The following is a 26,758-nucleotide window of genomic DNA, read 5'->3' as shown; positions in this document are numbered from 1 at the left end:
ACTCAAGAGATGTTTTGACGTGTCAAACTAAGTTTGGGTCTTTGAACATCTGGCCCTTTATTGAGCACTCTAAGTCATGCATATTAAAACACACATTTTTGTTTTGATTATATACTGTATCAAGAACTGTAGGTTCGCGATGGAGATAGGGCTGCTTCTGGTTGCTTAACTATATGGAAACACGACTCCATTTTCGTAAAGATATCAATGGCACAAAAGATGGGACGCGTGTACCCAGGCTTTGAAATATTACCTGAGAGGCATAAACAGTTCAATCTACCAGCCTCGAAGACTGACCCTCTTTTTTGGTAAAATAAAATACAGTGCCAACGATTCTTAACGTGCTTTTAAAAACGAAATGAGAACAAAACCCAAGAGTTAGCAATTTAAAATGCCCCCAACGCCGGCTCTCCGCAAGCACTTTCCCGAAGTCTGGCCCGTTTGGGGCGCTCCCCGGGGACCGCTGGCCGGCCACCCTCTGGGGGAGGGCTGTGCCCGGCCCGAGGTACGAGAGTAACCCTTAATACACCCTTCCTTCCCAGGCTTTCTCACGGGCCTGCCTGCAGAGGCGACCCACAGGAGCGGGACGCTTTCACACCTACGAGCTAGGCCCGGCTCCTCCACCCCATCTCCTCCCGGGCTCCAGGCCCGAAGGCTGCTCAAAGCCCCAGACCCCGAGACCCGTAGCGATTCCCCACGCTGCGCCCCGGGGGCGCCAGGCCTCGGAGGCAGGCAGGTCCGCGAGGGCGCCGGAGGATCAGCGCTGACACTCCGGAGACAAGAGTCGCCTAAGGTAGGAGGAAGCGCGCTTTCCTCCCGTTCCCCGAGAGAAAGCGAGGGAGAGGGATGGAGCTTGCACAACTCGAGCCCGGGAGGCTGACTCAGGAACAAAGAGCCAGCACGAGAAGACCGCGGGGCGGCAACGCAGACTCCAGAGGGCTCTGGGCTTTACGCAAGCGTCCCGCAACGCGGCAGCGCTCCGCTCCGCTTACGCCACTGGCTTAGCCGCAGAGCCTTCGCGAATATGGCTTTGCGCACTGCGGCGGGGCTGCGCCGCAACCGAGCTTGGTTTGTAGCTCCTCCCCTTCGCCCCGTGCGGATTGGTGGCGGACGGCATCCCGGCTGCTGATTGGGCAAAGAAGGAGCCATTCGGGGCGGCTCTGGTGGGTTCGTCTGCCCCAGAGTGATAAGTTCGGCTTCAGACACGCCTCAGCGCCAGCAGCGAGTTGGAGCTCTATGGAGGTGGCGGCGAGTATCGGGTGGTGGCTGCAGCAGCGACTCCTCTAAGCTGAGAGTTTCAAGCCGTCCCCGACTCCTTCCTCCCCCTCCCTCCCCTTTTTTGTTTTCCGTCCCCTTTCCCCTCCCTCCCCCGTCCCCGACGACCGGATCCTGAGGAGGCAGCTGCGGTGGCAGCTGCTGAGTTCTCGGTGAAGGTGAGTGGAGTCGCCGCCGCCTCCGGGCGGAGCGCTCTAAAATGGCCGCCGTCCGTGCCCGCTTCTTCTCGAGCGATACAAAATGGCGGCCGCAGGCGGAGCCGGGCGGGGCGGCTGTCCTCAGCGCTTCCTCTGCGCCTCAGGGGCCTGGAAATCCATGGCCTCGGCTCCCCCTTCCCGTGGCGGAGGGCTAGAAGGGGAGCCGCGGACGGGGCCGGGCCGTCGTCTGGTCGTGGCCGGGGGCCGTCGTGGCCGCGGCTGGCCGGGCCGACGCGCGGTGTGCCGGGACGGCTAGCGTGGCGGGGCGCGCGCCCGCGCGGGCGGGGGGGGGGAACGTGGCCCGCGGCAGGGCCTGGCCGTTGGCGCGGGACCAGCGAGGCACAGGAGTCCCGGAGCCCGGCCTCCGGCGGGGCGGAGGTGTGCGGGGCCCCGTCCGGGGAGGCGGGGGAGGTCTCGCCGCCTTTGTGGGCCGCGGCGGCGGCGGTGGCGGGGCGGCTGTCACCTCGGGGATTTATGGGCGGGAGGGGCCGCCTTCCTGTCCCGAGAACAAAGAGCCGGGCTCCGGGCCGGTGTGGGCGGCCTCGAGGCGCGCCCGTCGTCGGCACTTCCCCAGCTCGGCCTGGCTGGGAGGACTCGCTGCTCTTTTGTTCCCGGGAAGGGAAAACGGGGCGGAGGTTCGCTGCCATGTTGCGTTCCTGGTCTTCCGGCTGCCGGGCTGGGGCGGGCGCGGGTCTGGGGCTTCGACGGGAGGGCGGGCGGAGAGAGGGCCGGGCGGGGAGCCGACGGCGGCGGTCAAGGCCTGGCGGCCGGCGCCCAGGCCGCACCGCTAGGGCGGCAGACATTTTCCACCGAGGCCCCCGCCGCCGCCCGCGCTCGTGGTTAGCGTGTCGGTTCAGTTCTAAAGGCCGTGCGAGTGGCTGCTTCTGTACAGTTGTGATGTTGTATTTCCCTGTGAAAGCCGTTCTTGGCATTGCTGAACAAGTGTTCCAGCCCTGGGCATTTGCAAGTGGCTACACAGAAGCTCTTTCTTGTCCGTTTGTGTCTTTTGAGTGCATTCTATTTTGGGTTTATGAGCTCTGCAATGCAGTCGCAGTTCAATAAACGGCAGTACCAAGATCGGGAATAAATTGTAACTGAAAGTTTGTAAATCTGTATGTTAGCTGGATCTAATTTTTGGTGTTTTTTTCTCCTCCCAGGTTTTTCAATTCTCCCATCCCCTCCCCTCCCCACCCCATCCATTAATATTATTCTTTTGAAGATTCTTCGTTGTCAAGCCGCCAAAGTGGAGAGTGCGATTGCAGAAGGGGGTGCTTCTCGTTTCAGGTATGTGGAGATTTGTTTTGGGGTGCTTTTGTAAAAGCCAATGACAAAACCAAGTCACTTATACACCATCTAATTCTGTCTTTGCCGTAGTGGTTTTTAATCTTGACAGTTTTAACCGTTATCTGAAAAAAAGTGTAATTACTTGGGTTCTAGACTCAACTTCAGTCTTAATCAGTGGTGCAGTTTCTAAAGTACAAAATGATCTTTATCCTTTTTGAAGTGAGATAATTGGTGTACTCAAAATTACTTATTCTTTAAATAGTGCTTCTTCGGGCGGAGGAGGAAGTAGGGGTGCACCTCAGCACTATCCCAAGACTGCTGGCAACAGGTATGATAAGTGCATGAAAATAATTTTCATAAGTAATAGATTCATACTAGACATTCCCAAATGTAATAGTGAAGTTTCAGCAATAGATATTAGGAATTCTAATCTCACTGGGTGGTTGGTAGATGTGTAGAACATTAACTTATGACCATCCAGTCTCCATCTGTTATTTTTTCCTTTCTTGAGTGTTTAGTAACGTTTCTAATATCAGCTATTATCCCCATAGTATTTGGTGTTAGTAAAGTGGTATGTGTGTAGTGCCAGACATTTTGGAGCTGGTTCTCAAGGTATGGCTCCTAGGTTCTCACATGGAAATACTATACATAACAGAAATGCTAATTTCTTTTTAGGCCCTACCTTCTACTTACTAAAGCAGAAACAATGGCCCAGCAATCTGGTTGTTTTGGGCCAGTTCTGAGGCTGGGCCTCAGCACTGTCTCTGGCTTCCCCCCCCCCCCCCCCCCAAGGCTAGCACTTTTGCCAACTTGAGCCACAGCGCCACTTCTGGCCATTTTCTATATATATGGGGTGCTGAGGAATTGAACCCAGGGGCTTCATGCATACAAAGCAAGCACTCTATCACTAGGCCATATTCCCAACCCCAAAACATATACTACTTTTTGAGGACCAATGATGCTTTGGTGAAGAGGAAGTTGACAAACCTCAGTTTTTCTGTTTTTCAGTGTGACCTTTGGTATGTGATTGGAGGCTGTTTTACTTTTTTATACATATACTTATAAGCACCTTTCTTTTTTAAATCAGCGAGTTCCTGGGGAAAACCCCAGGGCAAAACGCTCAGAAATGGATTCCTGCACGAAGCACTAGACGAGATGACAACTCCGCAGCAAACAACTCCGCAAATGAAAAAGAACGACATGATGCAATCTTCAGGAAAGTAAGAGGGTAAGTTTCAAGATATTTTCTTGAGAAGGAAAGATATATGGATTAGCTCTATTTCTGTAGTATGCATATATACTACTCCAAAGCAATAAACTACTGAGACTGAGAAGCAGCACATTGGTATTTGGAGACTGGCTTATAAACTTCAGACATTTATGTACAACCCATAAGTCTTGACATACTGGCACTTCTGTCTTGAGCTGGCATATATAACTAGTGAAGTGGGAAATGTAATGGGTGTTAGCTTATTATGTCCAGCCCTGACAGTGAACCCCTTAGCTAGGCTTTGAGAAAGGCTTCTTGTCACACAGCTGGGGCTCCACATCTGATGCAGATTCTAGTATAAATAATAGAGGGAAGTTAATTTCAACATCTTTTTGGTTGAGTTAGTAAGTACATGTTTTATTATTATAGGGAACAAATAGAAAAATCCAACATGGTTTTAATGTTGTTTTCAGTTCAAAGTCTTTGTTGCCCCACACTTGAAATGTGATTCTTTTTTTTCCTTCCCCAGCATACTAAATAAGCTTACTCCTGAAAAGTTTGACAAGCTATGCCTTGAGCTCCTCAATGTGGGTGTAGAGTCTAAACTCATCCTTAAAGGGGTCATACTGCTGGTAAGTTTTAAATGTTGGCTTATCTCAAAAGGAGAGGGAAATACATAACATTTTCCTTAGTTTTCAACGATTAAAGAAAATATTTTTATCTTTAAAAATAAGTTGTATGATAATGGATAGAACTAGAACTTCAGCATATAGCATAAAGGTTTTTTTTTTTAATACCATAAATAAAATTAAATGCTAGTTGATAGGATTCCATGTGGATGTCTTGTGGCACTGGTGATGTGGAACCCAAGGTCACTTGACACTTGGCTATGCAAGTGCTGTGCCACTGAGCTAGATCTAGATCCCCAGTCCTCCTCCAGTGTCATTTTCTAGCTTCAGTAAGCACTCAGTAAGATGTTTGTTAACTGAATGTTTTTGTTACGCTGTAAGAACTTTTAGGTGATTATATTTTTCAGGCTGTGTGCTAAGCAATTTACATGTTCATCATAGAAGTGAAATGCTCTTTCCAAATTAGAAATAAAGCAAGAGGAATAATTTGGAATTTAAGCCGATTGTTTTTTTTAAAAGTGTCCAGTTAAAAAGAAGGATTCTGGGGGGCTGGGAATATGGCCTAGTGGCAAGAGTGCTTGCCTTGGATACATGAACCGTGGGTTTGATTCCCTAGCACCACATATATAGAAAACAGCCAGAAGTGGCCCTGTGGCTCAAGTGGCAGAGTGTTAACCTTGAGCAAAAAGAAGCCAGGAACAGTGCACAGGCCCTGAGTCCAAGCCCAGAACTGGCCAAAAAAGGAAGGATTCTTATTGAACCCTTAATTTTTCTTAATGCTGTTTTCTGTAGATTGTGGACAAAGCCCTAGAAGAGCCAAAGTATAGCTCACTGTATGCTCAGCTATGTCTGCGATTGGCAGAAGATGCACCAAACTTTGATGGCCCAGCAGCAGAGGGTCAACCAGGACAGAAGCAAAGCACAGTAAGTGTAGCTGCTTATTTTAAAAATGGTTTGTAAGAGGGCTGGAGATATGGCCTAGTGGCAAGAGTGCCTGCCTCATATACATGAGGCCCTGGGTTCGATTCCCCAGCACCACATATACAGAAAACGGCCAGAAGGGGCGCTGTGGCTCAAGTGGCAGAGTGCTAGCCTTGAGCAAAAGGAAGCCAGGGACAGTGCTCAGGCCCTGAGTCCAAGCCCCAGGACTGGCCAAAAAAAAAAAAAAATGGTTTGTAAGAGAGTTCATTAGGAACATCTACAGATAGCTTTTCTTTTCATGCAGACATTCAGACGCCTCCTAATTTCCAAATTACAAGATGAATTTGAAAACCGAACCAGAAATGTTGATGGTAAGACTTCCTATTTGGTTCTATATTTTACTATATATTTTTAGTTTAATAATTCTAAGTGTTGAGTTTTGTCTTTTTGTGTGTATTTTCCACTTTTCAGTCTATGATAAGCGTGAAAACCCCCTCCTTCCTGAGGAGGAGGAACAGAGAGCCATTGCTAAGATCAAGATGTTGGGGAACATCAAATTCATTGGAGAACTTGGCAAGCTTGATCTTATTCATGAATCTATCCTTCATAAGTGCATCAAAACAGTAAGTAACTGAGTTTCAGCTTAAATTGAAGTCATCAATGGAACATTATTGGGGGAAACAAGTCAATTTAAAATTGGTTTGTGCCATGACAAGGGTGAATGACTAGTAATAGGGAAATGTGTATGTATTACAAAGTAGGGGTAGAACTCTGAAACTGCTTCATTAGGAGGGATTTCTAGACAGGAGGACCAAAAGTGCAAGTAAACTTGTCAATATGAATATGTGGCATTTCTTTCTTTGGTAGCTTTTGGAAAAGAAGAAGAGAGTCCAACTCAAAGATATGGGAGAGGATTTGGAGTGCCTCTGTCAGATAATGAGGACAGTGGGGCCTAGATTAGACCACGAACGAGCCAAGGTATGTGTATTGATGACACTGTACAGCATGTCTTCTGTTCAAATTGAGCTTGTTTTTGTGACACAAGACAGCCATACTTGGTCATTTCACCTTAGCTAGAAGTGTTAAGCCTTTAGTTGTTAGTTGTAGACATTTGGTTTAGTTCTTCCACTTAACCTCTTTCCTTTTTTTTTTTTTTTAAACTAGTCCTTAATGGATCAGTACTTTGCCAGAATGTGCTCCTTGATGTTAAGTAAGGAATTGCCAGCGAGGATTCGTTTCCTGCTGCAGGTACAACTCTCTCTAGATATTTTTGGTAAGCTCATTCTTTTTCTGTTCAGTAATATAATATGAAATTACCTTTTTTTTTTTTTCACTCATAGGATACAGTAGAGTTGCGAGAACACCATTGGGTTCCTCGCAAGGCTTTTCTTGACAATGGACCAAAGACGATCAATCAAATCCGTCAAGACGCAGTAAAGGTAAGATTTTGTTGTTGCTTGTTATATAGGTGACATAATGTCTATAGAGATGAGTGCTTATTCTCTCACTTCATTTCCAAAGGATTTAGGAGTGTTTATTCCTGCTCCTATGGCTCAAGGGATGAGAAGTGACTTCTTTTTGGAGGGACCGTTTATGCCACCCCGGATGAAAATGGATAGGGACCCACTTGGAGGACTTGCTGATATGTTTGGACAAATGCCAGGTAATAATATTGAATAAAACAATGGTTTGTTACAAAATTAAAAATAACTTTTTTAAAAGAATGTGAGTATAATTCAAAGACTATTTTGTATGTGTTTTAAGGCAGCGGAATTGGTACTGGTCCAGGAGTTATCCAGGATAGATTTTCACCCACCATGGGACGTCATCGTTCAAATCAACTCTTCAATGGCCATGGGGGACACATCATGCCTCCCACACAGTCGCAGTTTGGAGAGATGGGAGGCAAGTTTATGAAAAGCCAGGTAAGATACTTCATAACGCTTCAGGAGGATGTGTTAAATCCGGCCTTATTTTTATCTTGCCTATAAAAAACATTGCAGCTATTTCAATCTTACACCAAATTTACATCTGACAGTTCACATTGAATGAAATGCTTATCTCAAGATAGTAAAGTACTAGTAAAATCACTTAATATTTGCCAGTTAGGTTAGATTTTTATTCTTTGTTTCATCTTTTACTTCTCTGGGCAATTTCAGTTAAGCTTTCCTTATGACTTGACTCATCCCTTTGGTACTTCATTACCATAATATGTGGACCCCCCTTTTTTATCTAGACTTTCTTTCTCCCTTTCTGAAATAGGGGCTAAGCCAGCTCTACCATAACCAGAGTCAGGGACTCTTATCCCAGCTGCAAGGACAGTCGAAGGATATGCCACCTCGGTTTTCTAAGAAAGGACAGCTTAATGCAGATGAGGTACATTTGCCTACGTTACTTATATATGGTAGTTTGTCAATTCAGAAATCTATTGCCCGATGATTATAAAAAAAGACGCTTTAAGAGGACTTATGCTGGAGTTCTTTTTCTTCTTTCTCTCTTTTCTATACTGCTATTTCTTTCTTTGTCCAGCGTCCTATGAGCGAAGATTATGAGATATGAGGGCAAATCTCTTTCAATTAGTTAGTGTGAGGAAGATGGTTGTCCAGATACTGTTTGTGATTTCCCCTGTAAGTAATGTAACTGAGACAAAAGCAAGGTATTTTCAACTCTTGTTTTTCATTTGAATATTTTAATCAACATGGGAGAAATGTGCAAATGTAAGATTTATAGTTTGTGATCAGAGTTTTGGATTTTTTTTTAAAAGAAACAGCTAATATGAATATGGAGAGGCTTTTTGTTTTCAGGGAAAATTATTGTTTCACAGTTAATTATAGAATTTTAAGAGCTTTAACACTGTTGTTCGCCAACTGAGTACTAGTAACTTGGACATCTGTTATGGTTTGTTTTCCTTTTCAGATTAGTTTGAGGCCTGCTCAATCGTTCCTAATGAATAAAAATCAAGTGCCAAAGCTTCAGCCCCAGATAACTATGATTCCTCCTAGTGCACAACCACCACGCACTCAAACACCTCCTCTGGGACAGGTATGGCCTTCATAGCATAGCACTATTTTCCATTGCTCTGGTACTTCCTAAAGATTCGTGAAGACCCTCTTTTGAGTTTGTGTTGTCAGGACTGTCAAAACAAGTACAAGGTCTTGAATTCACTTACTAATACTGCCAACTTCCTTGCCACCCATCCCCCCAAAATTAGCCTTCCATCTTCCTCATATACTCATTTTTTAAGCTACATCTGTTTGGTTTTTAGACTCCTCAGCTTGGTCTCAAAACTAATCCACCACTTATCCAGGAAAAGCCTGCCAAGACCAGCAAAAAGCCACCACCATCAAAAGAAGAACTACTTAAACTAACTGTAAGTTTCATATATAGTACCATAAATATTTCTAGTTCTTGGGTTCTACTTATGACACTAATTGGATTGTACATTTTTAAAGGAAACTGTTGTGACTGAATATCTGAATAGTGGAAATACAAATGAGGCTGTCAATGGTGTACGAGAAATGAGAGCTCCTAAACACTTTCTTCCTGAGATGTTAAGCAAAGTGATCATCCTGTCACTAGATAGAAGTGACGAAGATAAAGAAAAAGCAAGTTCTTTGATTAGCTTACTCAAACAGGAAGGAATAGCTACAAGTGACAACTTCATGCAGGTAGAACACTTTGCTGAATCTATAATAAGGAAATTACTCAAATTTGAAAACTAATAAACTGATGATGTTATATATTCTTTCTAAGGCTTTCCTGAATGTATTGGACCAGTGCCCCAAACTGGAGGTTGACATCCCGCTGGTGAAATCATATTTAGCACAGTTTGCAGCTCGTGCCATCATTTCAGAGCTGGTGAGCATTTCAGAACTAGCTCAACCATTGGAGAGTGGCACCCATTTCCCTCTCTTCTTACTTTGCCTTCAGCAGTTGGCTAAATTACAAGATCGAGAATGGTTAACAGAACTTTTTCAACAAAGCAAGGTCAATATGCAGAAAATGCTCCCAGGTAAGAGAACACTAATTTATTACGACTAAATTTAGAAACTCAATGCCTTGAGTAGATTTAAATGAGTCATACAGCTTGGTCTACCAGTCCAAATAGTGATAAATGTCTTAAGTAGATCTTACACCTTTACATTAAAAGATGATGACTTAACTTTCGAATTGCCCTGTATGTCAGAAGATTATTTTGCTGGATTCTTTTATACAAATTGTGTGCACTGGAGAGCCATTTATAAAGCTCACCTTTCTAGGTGGGCCAACGGGGTAAAGTGAACTGTTTAATAAAGCAGATGATTTGGTTTGTTTCTTCAGAAATAGATCAGAATAAGGACCGAATGTTGGAGATTTTGGAAGGAAAGGGACTAAGTTTCTTATTCCCACTCCTCAAATTGGAGAAGGAACTTTTGAAGCAAATAAAATTGGATCCATCCCCTCAAACCATATATAAATGGATTAAAGACAACATCTCTCCCAAACTTCATGTAGATAAAGGATTTGTGAACATCTTGATGACTAGGTAAGATGAATTGTCTACCTACAGAAAGTTACGCTTTTTTGGATAGAAAATAATCTACAGGGAGGGAAGGAGGCAAGAGCTGTTGGTTCTTGAGCCAGAGATCTTTTGGGGAGATTCTAACAAAACCACTTTTTGTCTAGCTTCTTACAGTATATTTCTAGTGAAGTAAGCCCACCCAGCGATGAAACAGATTCTTCCTCTGCTCCTTCCAAAGAACAGTTAGAGCAGGAAAAACAACTGCTGCTTTCTTTCAAGCCAGTGATGCAGAAATTCCTTCACGATCACGTTGATCTACAGGTCAGTGCCCTGTATGCTTTGCAGGTGCACTGTTACAACAGCAACTTCCCAAAAGGTGAGGTGACTGGTGTTAGGAGGAGTGGGGAATGAGTACAGTCTGAAAACCCTGAGTAATGGGATTGTTTTCTTTCTTTAGGCATGTTACTCCGTTTTTTTGTTCACTTCTATGACATGGAAATTATTGAAGAGGAAGCTTTCTTGGCTTGGAAAGAAGATATAACCCAAGAGTTTCCAGGGAAAGGCAAGGCTTTGTTCCAGGCAAGTTTTTCTTAAAATTTGGATTTTTCTTTTCTAGTTTTTTGTTTTGGTAGTATTCCAAATTAATATCAGCACTCATTCAACTGAAATAGATTGCCTATACGATTCTGCATTGTTAAGGCTGTAGTCAGATGGAACCAGTGTGTCTGTAATCCTAGCTACTCAAGCTAAGACCTTAAGATTGAGGTTTGAAGCCAGCCTCAAGCAGTAAACTTAAAACTGATTTAAGTGGTAGAGCGCCAGCCCTAAGGTGTCTGGGCCCTCAGTTCAAGCCCCATTACTGTCATACACAAAAGCTGTGCTTATTCATGTGGGCAGTTAGCCAAATGAGGTAAAGCTATGAAATTAAGTCATGTAGCTACAAATTTGGGGGAATTAAAAGCACACACAAAATGGATTTAACATTTTGGGGGGCTTTAAAAAAAACTTGGTGAAAAGATTTATTTTCTATTTTATCAAGTAGAACTGTAGTTTGGAGGAAAAACTTCAACTCTTAGTTTCAGAGCACTCCAAAATTACATTGTGCCTTAGTCCCTGGAGAGTAGTTTTACAAAGGCAGACTTCTGGGCAAGTCACAAAAGGTTCTGCTTAGCAGGCATGTGGAAAATGATAGTCTAGATTATTTGGGATAAGGGCTCAGATGAATTTCTGGTTTCCCAAAACAAAAGAGCTTCTTGTCAGTCTTCTTTTTTGCCAGTAATGGGGCTTGAACTCAGGGCCTGAGCACTGTCCCTGGCCTCTTTTTGCTCAAGGCTAGCACTGCCACTTGAGCCACAGTGCCACTTCTGGCTTTTTCTATATATGTGGTACTGAGGAATCGAACCCAGGGCTTCATGTATACGAGACAAGCACTTTTACCACTAGGCCATATTCCCAGCCCCTTTGTCAGTCTTAAGTATTACTAATTTTATTAAATTACAAACCTATTTTGCAGGTGAATCAGTGGCTAACCTGGCTAGAAACTGCTGAAGAAGAAGAATCAGAGGAAGAAGCTGACTAAAAGAACCAGCCAAAGCCTTAAATTGTGCAAAACATACTGTTGCTATGATGTAACTGCATTTGACCTAACCACTGCGAAAATTCATTCCGCTGTAATGTTTTCACAATATTTAAAGCAGAAGCACGTCAGTAAGGGTTACCTTCTGCATAAGGTTTTTTTGTAGTGTAATGTCTTAATCATAGTCTACCATCAAATATTTTAGGAGTATCTTTAATGTTTAGATAGTATATTAGCAGCATGCAATAATTACATCATAAGTTCTCAAGCAGAGGCAGTCTATTGCAAGGACCTTCTTTGCTGCCAGTTATCATAGGCTGTTTTAAGTTAGAAAACTGAATAGCAACACTGAATACTGTAGAAATGCACTTTGCTCAGTAATACTTGAGTTGTTGCAATATTTGATTATCCATTTGGTTGTTACAGAAAAATTCTTAACTGTAATTGATGGTTGTTGCTGTAATAGTATATTGCCTGTATTTCTACCTCTAGTAATGGGCTTTATGTGCTAGATTTTAATATCCTTGAGCCTGGGCAAGTGCACAAGTCTTTTTAAAAGAAACATGGTTTACTTGCACAAAGCTGATCAGTTTTGAGAGATCGTTAATGCCCTTGGTGGTTTTTGTGGGTGTGAAACAAATGGTGAGAATTTGAATTGGTCCCTCTTATTATAGTATTGAAATTAAGTCTACTTAATTTATCAAGTCATGTTCATGCCCTGATTTTATATACTTGTATCTATCAATAAACATTGTGATACTTGATGCAATTGCTTGTGAATTTATAAATTTCTTTAAATGGAGATATATGGTGAGAGCCAAAATTCAAGCTTACTAATTATAATTGAGTCTGTACTAAAATGAATATAAAAAAGCATCTAATCAAAGACAAAGATTCTAAGTCTCATGAGTTTGGGGAAATAGCACTGAAGTGTGGCATTGACAATGCTGAAGGAGATTACATATGTCTAAAAGGTGTAGCTTCTACTCAGACATTCCCAGTAGCTGGGAAAAATTGCTGTTCCCTCAAGAAATCATACTAGCTCTGTAAAGGTACCTGACTGGTCCAATTTAATATCTAGATGGAACCCATATTCCCAAGCCTCGTAATATATTGACAATTTTAGGCCCTAATATTGGTTTGGCTAGCAGTAAATAAAGTATGCATTGTTCTAGTTTGTAAGAGCAAATAGTCTGGTCTTGGTTTGTGAAAATCCTCAAAGCAAATAATAAATGGTTACTGTTGGATCTATCAGGTAGTGTGATGTCAAAAAATGTTCTACCTAATTTTCCTTTGAGAATGGTGGTGACAAACATTTTTGTGTTGTAGTTGTGAAAACCCTGTGTGTGATGGTCATGGCTAAAAATTTAAGTTTGTAGTCTGGTGGATAAGGTTAAGACAAACTAAGTTTCAGAAAGATGAAGTACCTGAGCTATAAATTGCTTTGTCTCTCGCCTGACTCCCTATCAAGGAGCTAAAAGTTAACCCAGCAAAAACATGTTAGGTGGGGTGACCTTTCAAGTTTAGTTGACAGAATTTGTTAACCCTTCAGCGAAGGTATTTGGCAGAATAGGTGCTAATATAAGCCTTTTGTGCAGGAGCTACAGAAATTTTGGATTCCCCATACACCAAAAGTGCTTCAAATACTGGGTTTAATAGTACTGTCACATTCCAAAGTTGAGCAGTATTTTAGAACAGAATGCTATGCTACAGCTTTTTAGAGTACCTTGCACAATGGGTTGGGAATGTGGCCTAGTAGAGTGCTTGCCTGGCATAAATCCCTGGGTTCGATTCCTCTACCACATATACAAAAAAGGCCAGAAGTGCTGTGACTGAAGTGGTAGAGTGCTATCCTTGAGCAAAAGAAACCAGGGACAGTGCTCAGGCCCTGAGTTCAAGCCCCAGTGATGTTTTATTAATATGTAATGGCTTAGAAATGTTTATTTCAAGTTTTTGAAAGAACTGTTGACCAACCCCATTCTTCCCTGATTTAATCTTCAGTAAAACATTCCCTGACACCTCATTCCCAAAGCTCTGAAGAGTACTAATAAGCTGAGTATTATATCCAGTAGGTTTTTATACTATAGACAGAAAATTTGTCAGCCATTCTTCTAAGAGAATTTGTTTTCAAGAGACAGCATGCTTGGTTTTCATTCTACCTCACTAGCTGTTCCATCTCGGCCTTCAATGGGAACCAATTGCTCTGAAACCTTAACACCTCCAATTGATACCAAAACTTGTTAGTTTGCCTTCCAAACATGAGGCCCCTCGCCCCATCCACTAAAACAGTTAACCGCAGCCAGTGCTCTAGCTCGCTATCTAGGAATATAGACCAGACATTCCTTGACTATCAAGAAGGGAAAATCTGGGCTGGGAATGTGGCTTAGTGGTAGAGTGCTTACCTAGCATGCATGAAGTCCTGGGTTTGATTCCTCAGTACCGCTTTTAAAAAGCCAGAAGTGGCACTGTGGCTCAAGTGCTAGAACTTGAGCCTTGAGCACAGAGCCCAGGCCCTGAGTTCAAGCCCAAGGATCGGCAACAACAAAAAGGAAATCCTGACAAGTAGGAAAGCAAGAAGTGTACTGGAGCTGCACGTAACCCACTGGGAGCCCAAAGAGTCAGGCTTAAGAATGAATGACAACCATGTGCAGCACGCATGCGTGTACACATACACAAAATGCTAGGCCAAATTTGTGAGGCAGATGGCCTCTTCCATTGGGAAGACAACACTGGGACAAATAGGCTGATAGAGCCACACCATAGTGTGACAAGTGGTGAGCAGAGAACATCCTGAATAAGGAGAAGCCTCCAGAGCAGTTTTCCTGCACATGTGCAAGGGCTGTATAAGCAGAGGCAGCTCCTTTCTCCTGCCTATCTCCTCTCTGCCCTCCATCACCCCTTGACAGAAGGGTAGGGTCCTTCCAACTCTTCCCAATAAGGGAGCACACTTCAAATCCTGTTGCGGGGGTGGGGGGGTACTGTGCAACACTACTTGCCTCACAGACAATTCAGTTGCCTTAGAGACAACCTGCCAAGGAAAAGCAAGAGCTCCAGCCAGGAGATGCCTGGGCACTGTCACATAGTCTGCCCTCCCCACTTTCAGGTCTCCTGCTTCTGATGGCTAAGACTGCAAGTCACCAACCCAGGGAGGAGGGCTGTCTTATAGCGCCCTCTGCTGGACCCCTGGAAGGCATCCCTGGCAGGCTAAGAATCAGGCCTGGTACACTCTCATACATAGAGAAAAGGTGTGAGAATTTTACTCTACCTGTCAACTGTGATGACACAACAATATGATATAAACAGTAAATCCTTGAGGGTCTGCTCAGGTCAAATAAACACATGGAAGATAATACTTTGAGAAGCACACATTCTGGGTGATTAGTGGAGACAATAAAAACATATAGCCAGGGGCTGGGGATATGGCCTAGTGGCAAAAGCGCTGTATAGTTGAAGCCCTGGGTTCGATTCCCCAGCACCACATATACAGAAAATGGCCAGAAGTGGCGCTGTGACTCAAGTGGCAGAGTACTAGCCTTGAGCAAAAAGAAGCCAGGGACAGTGCTCAGGCCCTGAGTTCAAGGCCCAGGACTGGCAAAAAAAAAAAAAATATATATATATATATATATATATATATATAGAGAGAGAGAGAGAGAGAGAGAGAGAGAGCGCCATCAGGGCACTGGTGGCTCACGTCTGTAATCCTAGCTACTCAGGAGGCTGAGATCTGAGGACTGCAGTTCAAACCCAGCCTGGGTAGGAAAGTGTGAGACTCTCATCTCCAATTAAAGATCAGAAAACTAGAAGTAGAGCTGTGGCTCAAAGTGATAGAGTGCTAGCCTTGAGTGATAGAACTTAGGGACAGTGCTGGGGCCCTGCGTCCAAGCCCCACAACAGACCAAAAAAGTTTCGTGGACTGGCCTTAAACCATGAGTTCATCCCGATAAGTGTCATTTTATATGATCATATGCACATAGCTACTGAGCCCTTGTGGTCCTATGAGTATAAAAGTATGGAGTGCTTCATAAATTTGTGTGTCATCCTTGAGCAGGGGACATGCTAATCTACATATGTATCCTTCCAATTTTAGTATGTGTGCTGCCAAAGCTTTTTAGAAAACAAATTTTATTGTTACTATAAAGGTGATGTACAGAGGGGTCACAGTTACATAGGTCAGGTAAAGAGTACATTTCTTTTTAGACAATGTCACCCCCCTTCCCTTGCTCCATCGCTGCTTTTTGCTGGTTATTTTGGAGATGAAGTCTCGTGGGCTTTTCTGCCCAGGCCAGCTTCAAACCTGAGATCAAACCTCTGGTTCTCAGCTTCTTAAAGAGCTAGGATTCCAGGAGTGAGCCCCTGTTACACAGAAAACGTAAATATCGATGTTTTTGTTTTGTTTTGGCAAGAACTGGGATTGAAGTTAAGGCCTTGAGTATGCTAGGCAAGTGCACGTTCTACTGTTGAGGTATATCCCAAGCCTTTGTTTATACTTTTTTATTTTGAGATGGGGGTCTCACTAAGAAGTGATGCTATGGCTGAAAGTGGTAGAGCACTACCCTTGAACAAAAAGGCTCAGGAATGGGGCCCAGGCCCTGAGTTCAAGTGTGACAACTGACTAAAATATGGAAGTGTGGCTCAAGTGGTAGAACACAAAAAGCTCAGAGACAACATTCTGAGTTCAAGGCCCTGGGTTCAAGGCCCCCCCCCCCACGTGATCACCACTCTGGGAGGAGAGCATGGATAGCAACATCTCAGGAGTCAACAAAGGCATACTGAGGATGACTTCTTAAAGCAACACATTAATGGAGATGGAAAATCACCCCCTACTGGACCAAAGAAAGGCCAGCTGTCAAACCAGCAGATGAGGGCCCACAACTAGGGACATTCACAGCCGAGCAAGGATGCAGATTCCCAGGACCAGGACGGGAAATAACACAATGAATGAGTAGAAGACAATTTCATCTTGCAAACTTGGTTCCAGGATTAGGAGGGCAGTTTGATTGAGAACAAGCAGCTGCTCAAAGACTTGGGGTGGAATTAGAATGAAATCACTTTATGAGTGGAGGAAAACATTTGTTCTTTTTATTTTATGTATTATGTGACTTGAAATATGCATTTAAATTAATAAATAATAAAAATTAACTCATTAGTAGACCTTGAATTATCACACACACACATCCTAAAAATTAAGCATTTTTTGAGGGGTGAGGAATAGCTCTGGGGTTAGATAAGACCTTGATGGGAAGGTACTCTACTACTTCGAGCCACACTCTCAGCCCTTTTTGCTCTCGTTGTTTTTCAGGTAGTCATGTATTTTTTGCCTGTGCTAGCCTCTGGTGATCTCATACTTGTGCCTCTTGAGTAGCTAGCATAGCACACATCACCTAGCTTATTTGTCAAAAAGGGGGTTCCATTAACATTTTACTGATCTAGCAACTCTTTGTCTCTGCCTCCCAAGTAGATGGAATTACAAGTGACCTATCACACTCCAACCCACAAAAGACTATAAATTAAAATAATAAAAAATCTTCTGGGAAGTTGGAGTTGTGGCTCAAGTGGTAGATCACCAATCTTGAGTGAAAAAGCCAAGTAAGAGCACAAAACAAACAAAAATCTTCTGGACAGTGAGAAGGGTGGGGGGAGCTTGTATATGTTGTCACTGAAGAGCCAGACTTTGAAGTCAGGCCCCACTTTACCACGCGAACCCCACTTTACCACGTGAACCTGAGATAAGCAGGCCCTGTGAGCAAACCCAGGGCAAGCATATTAGGACCCAGCAGGTCTAGAACTCTCACCGCTGGGAATGCTTAACTCTGCCCCCAGAATGCCTCGAGCCCTGAGCCAATCAGATTTGTACCTGTGTCCTAATCTTGCTTGCTTGAACACCTGATTGCTGCAACTTTGTTTTTTGTCTTGCTTGAACAACACCTGATGGCTGTAACTTTGTTTTTTGCCTTTATAAACCCTGTGTAATCGCAGCTCAGGGCTGCCTCCTAACCTCCCCTGGGTGGTCGGTGGGTAGGACGAGGCCCAAGTTGCAGCTCGCCTTGCTATTGCATTTCGGAATGTCTGAGTCTCAGTGGCCTTCTTGGTGGTCGTTTCGCGACTTGGCATATCAGTCACCTATTTAAGACACCTATACACAGCCATATGTGGTATCTGGCGCTCAAAATAGAACTACTGCTTTGTCTTGAAATTGGTCAACAGCAAGCAAAAGTCTTCAGGGTAATGTGAGGACAGCATTGTGTAGCTACTTTATTTATTTTTATTGTTTGCTGCTCCTGGAGCTTGAACTCAGGACCTGGGCACTGTCCCTGAGCTTCTTTGGCTCAAGGCTAGCACTCTGCCACTTGAGCCACAGTGCCACTTCCGGCTTTAAAAAAAAAAAGTAGTTTATTGGAGATAAGCATCTCACAGGGATGCCGGGCTGGCTTTGAACTGTGATCCTCAGATGTCAGCCTCTTGAGTAGCTAGAATTACAGGGGTGAGCCACTGGCACCTGGCTTAGCATTGTGTAGTGACATTATGTTTTAAAGGCTACATCAGTGATGATGCACTATGGAGAGCCATAGAGATTCACAGACACACATCTGCTCTACTGACATAGTAGGGCCCTAAAGAGAGGCACCTCAGCTTCCCGTGCTAGGGGTAATGCCTCCCCTGAAGTTCTTCTGACTTCTTAGCTCACCCCTTCACCCCCACACAACAATGTCTCCAGAAAAACACCTATGCATGAGGAGGGCTATAGGAGAAAACATCTTCTATAGCCCTGCCGTGCACCCAAGATTGGTCCACATCTTCCCATCATGCCTCACTCCCACCTCGACATGCATGCTGTCCAACTTCACTACTTCCCACCATCACTCCCTTGCCCATTCCTCCAATCAAACATTCACTCTTCCTTTTCTCTCCCAATGCCTCCTCTTGCCCTCAGACCCCCTGTCTGATGCTCTCACCCGTAGCTGATGAAATTACCTCTTTAAGCCCCAGTGAAAAATTACATGTTCTCTCTCAGCAAGGGCCCATTGATAATGCTCTGCAAGCCTGCTTGCTCCATGGTCTTTGATCAGGACACCTGCAAGCTTGCTAGACATGGAGACTAGCTGGGTCACACTACACCTACCAGCTCTCAATCCTAGTAAGCTATAAGCCCACGGGACTTCCATGTGCTCCAGCAGCAACACACACTCAGTCTGGCTTTCATGCTCACCATGGAGGACTGACTGTACTGTCTTTCCAGCCATGGTGACCCTGGGCCTCAGCTTCTACTTCAATTGAGAAGCAATTCTAGCCCCCTCCCTACCATTGGAACTACTGACTTGAACACAAATGCACTGATGCAATGCGTGTCTTTCTCCTTTTCACATGGTTGAGGGGTCCCTGCTCTTCCCAAAGCCAAACCCTCTCCTCACACTTGAACCTCAATCTCTATAACCAATTGTCTGCAAAGATTTGTCATCCTCTCCCCAGGGGATCAAAGTTCACTGGCCCTAGTGTCTAGGGATCAGACTGTCAGCTCCGGTGACATCTGGAATCTTCAAAGTTGCTTGAACCGGGGTTTTGGACAAGATCAGTTGCTTGCGAAGCAACATTCCCAAGGAAGAACCTCTTTAAGGTTTAGAGCCCGAGTTCTGCCATTTCTGTGAAGTGTGAAAAGGAAGTACATGGTTCCACTATTGCAGAGGTTAGAGGAGACGGGATGTGACCACAGCGCTGCTGCTGGCCTCCTGGAATTGCTCCAGGCCTTCTCCCACTTCCTTGGCCCAAGGGCACTCTTCACCCACCTTCCTTAGCTGCCTGTCTAGGCTGGAAAGCAGCAAGAGGCAGACAAATAAAAAGCAGTTCATAAAGGCCAAGACAATGGCAGGGACAAAGGCAGGAAATGAAGTCTCCCCTTCTTTCCAGTGAAGCAAATTGCAACACCAGTAATCACGGGAGAAATCAAAGCAGCATTGTTTTGAGGAACAAAGCCTTTGGTGCTTTTGGCATTGGCCCCTCTCTGGAGAAGCTGCTATCATAGACACTCAGCCCCACTTAGGCTAATCCTTCCTGTCTGGGATGACAGAGCAATTTACAGGTTTATTTACTAGGTTTATGTCAAGGGTAGTGATTTCTCAGTAGTTTGACTAATATTTGATGTTTTCACTACAGTCAAAAGAAGAACAAAATTTGGTGAGCAACTAGGGATTCAGAGTCTGGCAGCACACTTGCTGATGGTTGCTTAGTTAATGTGAGTTCCTAGACTCCTGCCTATGGCTGCCATGACCACAAGAAACTGTATTTAACACAGTGAGAGAGAAATACAGAGCTCAGCTGACTCTCCAATGTTTTTCCACACCTTCATTTAAAAATAATTTGTGTGTGTGTGTGTGTGCGCGCGCGTGGACGTGCGCCAGTAATGGGGCTTGAACTCAGGAACTGTGTAGAGTATACTTCTGGCTTTTTACTGGTTAGCTTGAGAGATTAGAGTCTTACAGATTTTTCTGCCCATGCTAGCTTCATATCAGAATGCTCAGCTCTCAGCCTCCTGAGTAGCTAGAATTACAGCCTCCAGTGCCCAACTTAGATAAGAAATTTAAGGATGAAATACAATCAGCACTTCTTATCAAGTCTTATGTCTGGCCCTTGGAAAACAGATGAAACATATATCCGTGGGCATATCCTTGATTGATTGGTGGGGAAATATCAACAGATCATTTGCATCAATAGTGTGAGCACACACAGCCAAGTCAGGAAGCCTGACAAATAACCCTGCACTGGCAAAAAAGTTAAGTCTCAAGTTCAACTCTTCCCGCAAAAGTATCCTGTGGGGAAAGGAGAATGGTACGACTGAGAAGGAGTACACCCGAAGCACTGGTATAGAGGGACTCATTTTTAATTTTATTGCTTCATACATTCTGTGTTTGTGATAAAATGAAGGAAGAAAGCTGAGTATTTGACCATACTGAGCCTTCTGATTGAACTACACCTTTCTCTCATGGATCCCCGCACAGCCATTTACTATGTACAATCATCTGATCTTTTTAATTAGTTTGGAGGTTTCTGTGATTTGTCATCAAAAGCTTTCTTATTGCCATAGGAGGGCTACCGAATGCAATGTTTTGACTACTTACTTGATTGTGGATTTCTCTTTGAAGGAGTGTTTTTAGGGATTCATGTGCTCTGAAGAACATTTTGGAAACACATTGGATTCAAGATCTGTTGGGAAGACAGAATAAACAAGAAGATGAATTCAAATTTAGTGACTTTGGGGTAAGATACAGAGAATTTAGCCCGCAGATGTCTTTATCTGAAAAAATGTTCTCTTTACTATTTAGTTATGGTTTTGTGAAGAAGTGGAAGTTTGCCCCTAGTATAGAAATCTAGGATCAGCTATATCATGACAGATGTAGGCTGAGTGTTAGTGGCTCATATACCTGTAATCTTAGCTGCCCAAGAGGCTGAGATTTGAGGGTTACAGTTCAAACTCAGGCTGGGCAGGAAAACCTGTGAGACTTTTTTTTGCCAGTCCTGGGCCTTGAACTCAGGGCCTGAGCACTGTCCCTGGCTTCTTTTTGCTAAAGGATACTACTCTGCCACTTGAGCCACATTACCACTTTTGGCCATTTTCTATATATGTGGTGCTGAGGACTTGAACCCAGGGCTTCATGTATACGAGGCAAGCACTCTTGCCACTAGGCCATATTCCCAGCTCCCTGGGGGACTTTTATCTCTAATATCACCAAAAAAACCAGAAGTGGTATGTGTGGCTCAAGTGGTAGGGCACCAGCTTATGTAAAAAAGTTAAGGAACAGTGCTCAGGCCCTGAGTTCATATCACACACACACACTACATAAAAAGTTGAGGTATTTTCCAGAACTCAGTACTTTAAAAATAGAAAATGTTACCTCAAGTATTTCTCTTACGAAGCAGAAGAAAAGCAGAAAAGCCAGGCACTGGTAGCTCACACCTATAATCCTAGCAACTCAGAAGGCTGAGGCAGTTCAAAGCTAGCAATAAACTACCCCACCAAAAGCTGAAAGTAGAACTGTGGCTCAAGTGGTAGATCACTAGCATGGAGCTAAAGAAGGTCAGTGACAGCACCAAGGCTCAGAGTTCAAGCCCCAGGACTGGCGAAAAAAAAGAAGAGAAAAGCAGAAAACAATAGCCACACAGATATATGTACTTTATAATATATATTTGTCTGTAATATATATATATATATATATCTATATCTATGAGCATTTAGGCCTAAAATTACAGATAGGGAATTCAATTACTCAAAACAAACATCTTGGCTATCTACTGAATTAGAAGATTAAAAATATTTTTCATAAAGGGCTTGGAAAATCTGTCTGGGTGGGGTGAAGGTGGGAGAAAAGTGAGGGAGGGTAACAAGTATGACAAGAAATGCACTCACTAACTTACATTTGTAACTGTAACCCCTCTGCACATCACATTGGCAATAAACTTAAATAATAAAAAAAGAAAAATCTGTCTATCCATCCCAGTTCTGGGGCTTGAATTCAAGGCCTCATGCTCTTGCTTGGCCTTTTCATTTAAGACTGGTACTCTACCACTTGAGCCACCCCTCCACTTTCATGGAAGATTTCTTTCTTTTTTGGGAGTGGGTGGGTCATGGGTCTTGAACGCTGGGCCTGGGCACTGTCCCTGAGCTCTTCAGCTCAAGGTTAGTACTCTACTAGTTTGAACCACAGCACCACTTCTGGTTTTCTGGTTGTCTTATTGGAGGTAAGTCTCCTGGACTTTCTTGCCCAGGCTGGCTTTGAACCGCGATCCTCAGATCTCAGCCTCCTGAGTAGCTAGGATTACAGGCGTGAGCCACAGCACTGGTGGAAGAGGATTTCTTAAATGGATCACCTGGGACTAGCTAATCCAGTCCCCACACAGTCCAAACAAGGCTTGTCTGGGGCCATTCGATCATAGGGGTCCCTTTATGGGAATAAGTGTGTCTATCACTTAGTCTACTCTAACTTCTAGTCTTTGACACAATCCTGAGTTTGGTGTAGTACTTGGCTATTACAGAAGCCTTCTGCTTAAAATATTTACTGTAAAAATAGTAATTGCATGTGGTCAGGCAAGATTTCAGGTGTTGTTTTTTGTTTTTGTTTTTTCCAAAAAAAGGTTTTTCTTGCATAAATTCCAACAAAATTTAGTTTTAAACTCCATAGTTTTAACTCCGTGGTTTAGACTAGCTCTGAATTAACATCAAAGATGACACAAATAATTTTCTCTAACAGCTGCTACCATAGTTTTAAAAAACCCAGCGGAGGAGAAATGGCTTGATTTCCATGAGGAAAGCGGCCTATCTGGGGGGAGCGCGGGAGAGCGTTAGGAAGAAATTCCAGTTTGTGTCCTGGTCCCAGGGTCTCTGCTCTTGATGATCCTCCACCGCCTGCTGCTGCAACCAGCCCAAGACAGGTATGGGCCAAGCCTGCTGCTGGGACACAAGCCCAGCTCCAGGACAGCCAGAGAGCACGAGGGGTCGCGAGGAGTGGAGCTCCCGCAGCAAGCCTGGCTCTTGCTAGGGCACACGCCACACTTGTGTCTCCTTTCCGTGGTCCCGTGAGGAGCTGCAGCTGCGGAGGAAGCTGCCCCGGAGAGCCCGGTGCCCTCATGCGGGCTGGGAGAGCCAGGAGAGCACAGCAAGCCTGAGAGAAACGCCTTTCAACGCGGAACTGACTCCCGGACTGCAAGTGGGGTGATGTCTAAGGGATCTCCGGAGAGCCACTGAGCAGGAGCGGCGGAGAATCCTTGGAGAAAGCACCAGGCCCATTAAGTATGGCTTTCCAAAGTGCTTTCTGATGCACTTCTAGTTACTGCTTGAAGAGTCACTTGGGTGGGAAATGCCTTTTTACACGGACTCCGTCACTTGCAGATCAACTCTGGTGTTGTTGACACATTGGAAAACATAGGGAGAGGTGAGAGAAAAGCAAGATCCTAGTCTGACCCACACCAGATACCAGCTAGAGACCCTGCGCCACTGCAGTGGCTCTCCCAGGTGCCTGGCCTCTCCCAGCAGGCTGCGCACACCCCTCACACTGTCAGCCTGCAATTCCTCCCTGGAGTCCTCACGGCCCAGCTCGGGTCCCCTCGGCTCTCCTGTCTTCCAGAAAACCTTGCGTTTTGACTGGGTGCTCCAAATGGGGGTTGAGCCTCCTTGATGCCCCCCCACTTTATTGATTGATTGATTGACAGTCCTGGGGTGTGGACTCAGGGCCTGAGCACTGTCCCTGGCTTCTTTTTGCTCAAGGCTAGCACTCTGCCACTTGAGCCACAGCGCCACTTCTGGCCATTTTCTATATATGTGGTGCTGAGGAATTGAACCAGCCCACCTTCCCGTCACCCCCCCCCCCCCCCGCCCAACTTCTTATATCACAGGGAAAAGCTTCTCTTCAGTAGGTTTTAAAGGTTGGCATTTTACCCGTTCTCAGCTGGGTAACTTATAAGTCTGTTTCGTAACACTAACTATGAAAGGCTTCTTTCCAAACACCCCCTCCCCTCTCTCCCTGGCAGAATTAGAGATTGAACTCAGGATCTTACACTTGTTGGTAGATAAAAGTGTTCCACCATCTGAGCCATGCACCAATTCTTTTTGTTTTGCTTATCAGACAGTAATGTTAACTTTGACTGGGCTGACCTACAATGGTGATTCTCCTGCCTCTGCCACCCGGAATGCTAGGACCACAGACATGTATCACCATGCCCACCTAGTTGTTTTTTTCCCTGCCCTTGGTCCTAAGACTTGAACTCAGGCCTAGGCACTGTCCCTATGCCTCTCTGGGCTGAAGGCCAGCACTCTAGTATTTGAGCCACAGCACCACAGTTTATTGGCGATAAGAGTCTCACAGACTTTCTTTTCCGGGCTGGTTTTGAACCACGATCCTCTTATCTCACCCTCCCGAGTAGCCAGGATTACAGATGTGAGCCACCAGTGCCTGAATTATGAAAACTTCCTATATCTGAGGATCTCTTGTTTCTCCTGAGTAGATGGGACTACAGACATGCACCACCACACCTATTCCTAAACTGTTAACTGCTGAAAATAAAAGTTCATACTTAGTTTTCTTGTATCTGAAAGCAGAAAAAGCTTCTACAAATGTATGAAGAATTACAAAAACTTCAGGAAATAAACCTTTGGCTTAATGTAATATCATTTTATATATTGAGCAGATATATAAACTGATATTATTGAGCAAAAGGACAGAGGTACTCACAAAAGTTGGTAAAAGAATTTTATTAAGTGGCTTTGGGGATGTTTTCATATTCTACTAACAGAAAAAGCATTTTCCACATCTTATTCAACCTAGCAAAGTGTGTACCTGTGCTGTGTCAGCATCGCTGCATTACACTTTGAAGAACACCTCTTTTCACATGTGCTTTGGTGCAATTTATACAGGCGACATCTCTTCATCCAACAAATAAAAATATCTTCAATCTTAACCCAAAAAAGAAAAAAAGACTACTAATACCAAGTTTCTGCCTCACTTGGTAAAGGAACGTTGCAAAACCCAACAGTACATTGCTAGACACAGAGACAGGCACTGCCAGCTTTCAGCCAAGCCTCGCAGCTCAGTTGATTTTTACTCTGGTTTTCACACAATGAATAGTCTTATTTGCACAAGCAACTCAGATACTGAACTCTAGCATAGGAAATGTGTCTTGGGGCTTAGCAATATACAAACAGATAGAAAAAAAAGAACTGCCTTAAGAAAAATTTCACAATTTTTTGACTAAACATCTCAGAACATCTTTATCACAGCTTTTATATATTAACTTTTTTTTTTCTTCCAGAGATGAAACTCCTTTATGAATAGCAGCTAGTCGCTATCCTCTGATCCTCGTTCCGAGCCTCGGTCCGAGGCCTCATTGTTGGATCCTTCTGGTTCTGATTCATTTCCAGAGCCTTGGCCAGAACCCTCATTATCAGAACCCCGCTCTGACTCGTGCTCCGACTCGGCGCTCGGAGAGGCGGGGCGAGAATCATTCTCTGAAGCCCCGGATGGGCTCCGCCCCGACTGTGCTGACTGAACAGACTCATTGTCCGACTGCTCGGAGCCGGAGGGCCGTCGCTTTCGGGATGGCTGGTCACTGTCTGAATCTTCATCTGACCGTGGTCTTCGGGGCCTCTGAGGGCTGCCGGCCTCACTGCCAGACTTGTTCTGGTTGTCATCCGATTCACTTTCAGATGAGGTGCGTCTCTTTGGCCGCTCCTCCTCGTCATCGGAGTCGCTGTTGCTGTTGCTGTTCCTGGGGTGCCTGGCAAAACAAGCATGGCTTAGACCTGAGAGCCCTGTGCTGCGATAAAATGAGGGTCCTTAAAGTTCTACATCTTGAGCTGGGGAGTGTGCACAGGTGTTCAGTGAGCAACATTTGTGGAGTGTTCTCCTGCAAATACAGATTATTTTACGTATGCTAGGATTGAAAGTGGAAAGAGGTTTAGGCATTCAGCACCAAGCCAGCATACGAAGAGGCCAGAATGACTGAATGAAGAGGCAGGGTCACTTCCTTACCGACAACTTAACAGAGGTAAACCAGTATCTCTGGTGGCTGTCAAGAATGGAAGGCTTTGACAGAGCCCAAGGCTTTGACAGTTGGGCACTTTCCTATCCTGTGGCCAGCTGTGCTCACAGACCCCTGAAGAAGTGTGAAGTCACTACTGCTCTCCTGAGATTTGCTATTACACCATGATGAGACTGAATGAAGACGGCTAAGAGTTCTGCAGCATCGTTGTCTTTGTTCCTGTATATGGAAGGGACAGTGAAGCTGCCCTATGCTCAGAATGGTAGGGGGCGGCCAGGGAGTCTTGACCTCCTCTGGGGGCAAGAACACACCCTTCTCCAGAGATGGCTGCTCTCTTGCACATGCGCACCACCAGCACCTTCCCAGAAAGGCACATCGACCCCTACAGAGTTCAGTCCAGGGAGGTGATATGTCTTACTCTTCACAAGCCAAAACATCCTACTGACTGAGGAAAGGCTCTGGGTTTCAAAGAGGGAAGCAGACACAAATCCTGTAACCCAGGTCACTGGGAGAGACTTGAAGAGTGGCTGAGAGGCGCACTGGCTTCACTCTGAACATATAGTACAGGCCCAGGCTCCTCTGCTATCCAGTTTCCTTTATCCCCAGCAGGCCAAACACACAATACAGAGTTAGTGGACACCAGGC

General features: G+C 44.6%; 2 protein-coding genes and 2 non-coding genes across 4 annotated transcripts in view; 2 read left to right on the top strand and 2 right to left on the bottom strand.

The window, feature by feature from the left end:
- The first annotated feature begins 391 nt into the window (after positions 1 to 391).
- Eif4g2 (eukaryotic translation initiation factor 4 gamma 2) lies at positions 392 to 12,357 on the top strand. The gene is made up of 24 exons (XM_048361284.1): positions 392 to 505; positions 647 to 793; positions 1,006 to 1,252; positions 1,422 to 1,433; positions 2,630 to 2,756; positions 3,019 to 3,084; positions 3,844 to 3,984; positions 4,496 to 4,598; positions 5,388 to 5,519; positions 5,821 to 5,887; positions 5,988 to 6,139; positions 6,384 to 6,494; positions 6,681 to 6,764; positions 6,857 to 6,955; positions 7,038 to 7,179; positions 7,281 to 7,441; positions 8,433 to 8,558; positions 8,782 to 8,886; positions 8,969 to 9,184; positions 9,270 to 9,528; positions 9,837 to 10,041; positions 10,182 to 10,393; positions 10,475 to 10,596; positions 11,531 to 12,357. Exons 1-24 carry the CDS (start codon positions 392 to 394, stop codon positions 11,594 to 11,596), a joined length of 3,216 nt encoding a protein of 1,071 aa, XP_048217241.1. The 3' UTR covers positions 11,597 to 12,357.
- On the top strand, positions 7,945 to 8,081 carry LOC125362798. Its single transcript, XR_007213108.1, has one exon. It is a non-coding gene; the product is annotated as a small nucleolar RNA SNORD97 (small nucleolar RNA).
- A 3,239-nt stretch (positions 12,358 to 15,596) lies between the features above and the next one.
- On the bottom strand, positions 15,597 to 15,700 carry LOC125362828. Its single transcript, XR_007213130.1, has one exon. It is a non-coding gene; the product is annotated as a U6 spliceosomal RNA (small nuclear RNA).
- Positions 15,701 to 24,811: 9,111 nt separating this feature from the next.
- Positions 24,812 to 26,758, bottom strand: part of Ctr9 (CTR9 homolog, Paf1/RNA polymerase II complex component) — a 31,297-nt gene continuing 29,350 nt past the window's right edge. The window contains exon 25 of the mRNA XM_048359967.1: positions 24,812 to 25,849. Within this exon, the coding sequence (XP_048215924.1) occupies positions 25,411 to 25,849 (439 nt within the window). The 3' untranslated portion in view covers positions 24,812 to 25,410. The remainder of the gene's footprint in view (positions 25,850 to 26,758) is intronic.

This window comes from Perognathus longimembris, chromosome 13 (assembly GCF_023159225.1).
Source record: "Perognathus longimembris pacificus isolate PPM17 chromosome 13, ASM2315922v1, whole genome shotgun sequence".
In the NCBI taxonomy this organism is placed as follows: domain Eukaryota; kingdom Metazoa; phylum Chordata; class Mammalia; order Rodentia; family Heteromyidae; genus Perognathus; species Perognathus longimembris.
Note: the sequence above shows the minus strand (reverse complement) of the source record. Positions and strands in the feature narration are given on the sequence as shown.

Excerpts from the sequence above, each read along its gene's own strand:
- Eif4g2 (XM_048361284.1), top strand. The coding sequence starts at position 392 with ATGCCCCCAACGCCGGCTCTCCGCAAGCACTTTCCCGAAGTCTGGCCC. Across the intron at positions 2,757-3,018 it reads GGGGGTGCTTCTCGTTTCAG|TGCTTCTTCGGGCGGAGGAG; the intron begins GTATGTGGAGAT and ends TTCTTTAAATAG. Across the intron at positions 6,495-6,680 it reads TAGACCACGAACGAGCCAAG|TCCTTAATGGATCAGTACTT; the intron begins GTATGTGTATTG and ends TTTTTAAACTAG.